At 49.6% G+C, this 2,336-nt stretch overlaps 1 protein-coding gene across 1 annotated transcript in view; it reads right to left on the bottom strand.

The window, feature by feature from the left end:
- Cep89 (centrosomal protein 89) overlaps nucleotides 1-2,336 on the bottom strand; it is a 40,674-nt gene that overhangs the window by 10,194 nt on the left and 28,144 nt on the right. Inside the window, exon 13 of the mRNA XM_013354208.1 lies at nucleotides 1,102-1,217. Within this exon, the coding sequence (XP_013209662.1) occupies nucleotides 1,102-1,217 (116 nt within the window). The remainder of the gene's footprint in view (nucleotides 1-1,101; nucleotides 1,218-2,336) is intronic.

Below are 2,336 nucleotides of genomic sequence, written 5' to 3' on the forward strand. Positions count from 1 at the left end.
ACAGCGATCAGACAAGGCACGCTGTTTCAGACTCCTGGTCTGTGACCCCTCTCTTCAAGGAGCATAGGAGGAGGTGCCACTATATGGGGGGCTCCTATTTGGATTTAGTCAAAGCAAGGGAAGCAACTCTCAAGTTGACTCCCTTTGAAGAACACTGTCTTCCGCTATGGCAGCTCTAGGGACAGGGAGGACGCATGGGAGAAGAGGTACTCCTGGGAAGTTCTGGAGAACCAGACATTTAACCTATGATGCCCTCAGCCCTGAAAGAAGAATGGATCAACGGTTCACCCACAAGTGGTGGCACACTCCTGTTCCCTTGCACTGGAATAGAGGTGGAAGGGCTGTGATTTCAAAGGCACCCTGGACTCTGGCAAGTTCTGGGCCAACCAGGACTACACAGCAGACCCTGTCCCAATACCTTAGGGTTAGGGATGTGTGATGATTTGAATACAAATGGCCCCCATTGGCTCACAGATTTGAATGCTTAGTCACCAGGAAGTGGCACTATTTGAAAAGATTAGAAGGATTAAGAGGTGTGGCCTCATTTGAGGAGGTGTGTCACGGGGGGTGGGCTTTAAGGTTTCTAAATCCCATGCCAGGCCCAGTCTCATGCTCTCTCTGTGCCCATGAAAGCCCTCAGCTACTTCTCCAGCACCCTACCATAATGGGGAGCTCTGAAACTGTAGGCAAGCCTCCAGTGAGATGTGGCCTTTTATAAGAGTTGCCCTGATCATGATGTCTCTCCCAGCAATACAGCACTGATTAAGACAGGCTGTAACTCAACGTGAACGTGCTTCTTGGCATATAGGGTGTGGGGAGAGAAGGGAAAGGGGGCCCAGCAAAGTTCCACTTTTTGTGCACTCAATAAATATCTGAGAAAACAGTCTTGGGTTGTTTCAAAAGCTTCATTCTGTAAGTTTTCCGATTTCCCAGACGCTATCCTTCCCACAGCTGTTTCAGCTGACCTTACAGGGGATCAGAGAACACACAGGCTGACTGCAGACCCAACACTGAGAATGCGTGGAGCATGACGCCTTACAATTCTGGAAAATGTGATTCCCCGCCCCGGCCCCGTCTTCTAAGGACATCTCCGTCACTCACCTTCTTGGAGGTGCTCCTGGTGGGCGTCCCTGGCTTTTGTTTGCTGAATCTCCAACTGCTCTATCAACAGCTTGTTTTCATCTAGAACCAGCTCTGCTTGAGCCTGGAGCTGCCTCCTAGGAGTGATTCAAGAGAGCAAACACTGTGCTTAGGTGCCGAGAGCCCGCGGGAATGCGCCACAGTGCATGCTTTCACGTCGACCACGCCATTTTCCCAGCAAATGGCGCCATGTGTGGTGAGTGGGGGAAAGGGCAGCAGTCATGCCTGAGGGATGGATGTGGCAGCAACAGCAAGAGGTAGGTGACAAGTCCCATCCGCGCAAAGGCAGAGGACAGAGGACTGCGCGTGCGTGGCACTCAGGTGAGACCGTCACAAACGGGCAGCTGGGTCTCCTACACTGGAGCATCTAATCCTGCACCCATATAATTGACATTGTTGGATGCTGGAAGGTCCTGTTTTACTCTGAAACCATTCACTCATAATCAGTAGCAGCTGCTCATGGCAGCCACACTTCCAAAGTGCCAAGCATTCCTGAGGCTGAAGCAGGGGGACTGTTTGAGTCCAGGACTTGAGGGCAGGCCTAGACAACAGGCAAGACTTTAATTTCCCAAGCAGTAAAAATAAAACACTAGTGAGAAGTCGCAGAGGTTGAGAGAGAGCACTGGCTGCTCTTCCAGAAGACCTGGGCTTGATAACCAGCATCCATGTGGCAGCTCACCCACGTGGTCACTCCAGTTCCAGAGCATCGGATGCCCTCTTGGGGCCTCCAAGGACACCAGGCACACACATAGTACAAGATACCCACACACATTTAAAAAATTTTTTTCTACTCTTTAAAAAACAATAAAACAAAGAAACCCAGGTGTGTGTTACAAGCCTGGAACCTCAGCACTTGGGAAGCTGAGACAGGAAGAGCTCTGTGGAGGCCAGATTGAACTGCCATGAAACTGCTAACCAAAAAATGTTTGGTTGTTATCACTTAGAACCCTGCTCTTTTCTAATGAGAGACAGACAGAAAGGGAGTGGGTTAAAGAACAAGAATAGTGTCTTAAAACTATACAAATACAACCAGCCTTGATCTCCCCACAAGAAAGCCCCATTTATGCAATGCACTGTAAATCCCAAGTCAGTTCAACTTTCATAACTGAAAATTCCAGCTAGGACGAGCTGAAGGACCTTAGTACCTTAAGAAAGGTTGTGGAAGACAAGACAATGGTGGTGGAGCCAGACTAGGG

This window comes from Microtus ochrogaster, unplaced genomic scaffold (assembly GCF_000317375.1).
Source record: "Microtus ochrogaster isolate Prairie Vole_2 unplaced genomic scaffold, MicOch1.0 UNK32, whole genome shotgun sequence".
Classification (NCBI taxonomy): domain Eukaryota; kingdom Metazoa; phylum Chordata; class Mammalia; order Rodentia; family Cricetidae; genus Microtus; species Microtus ochrogaster.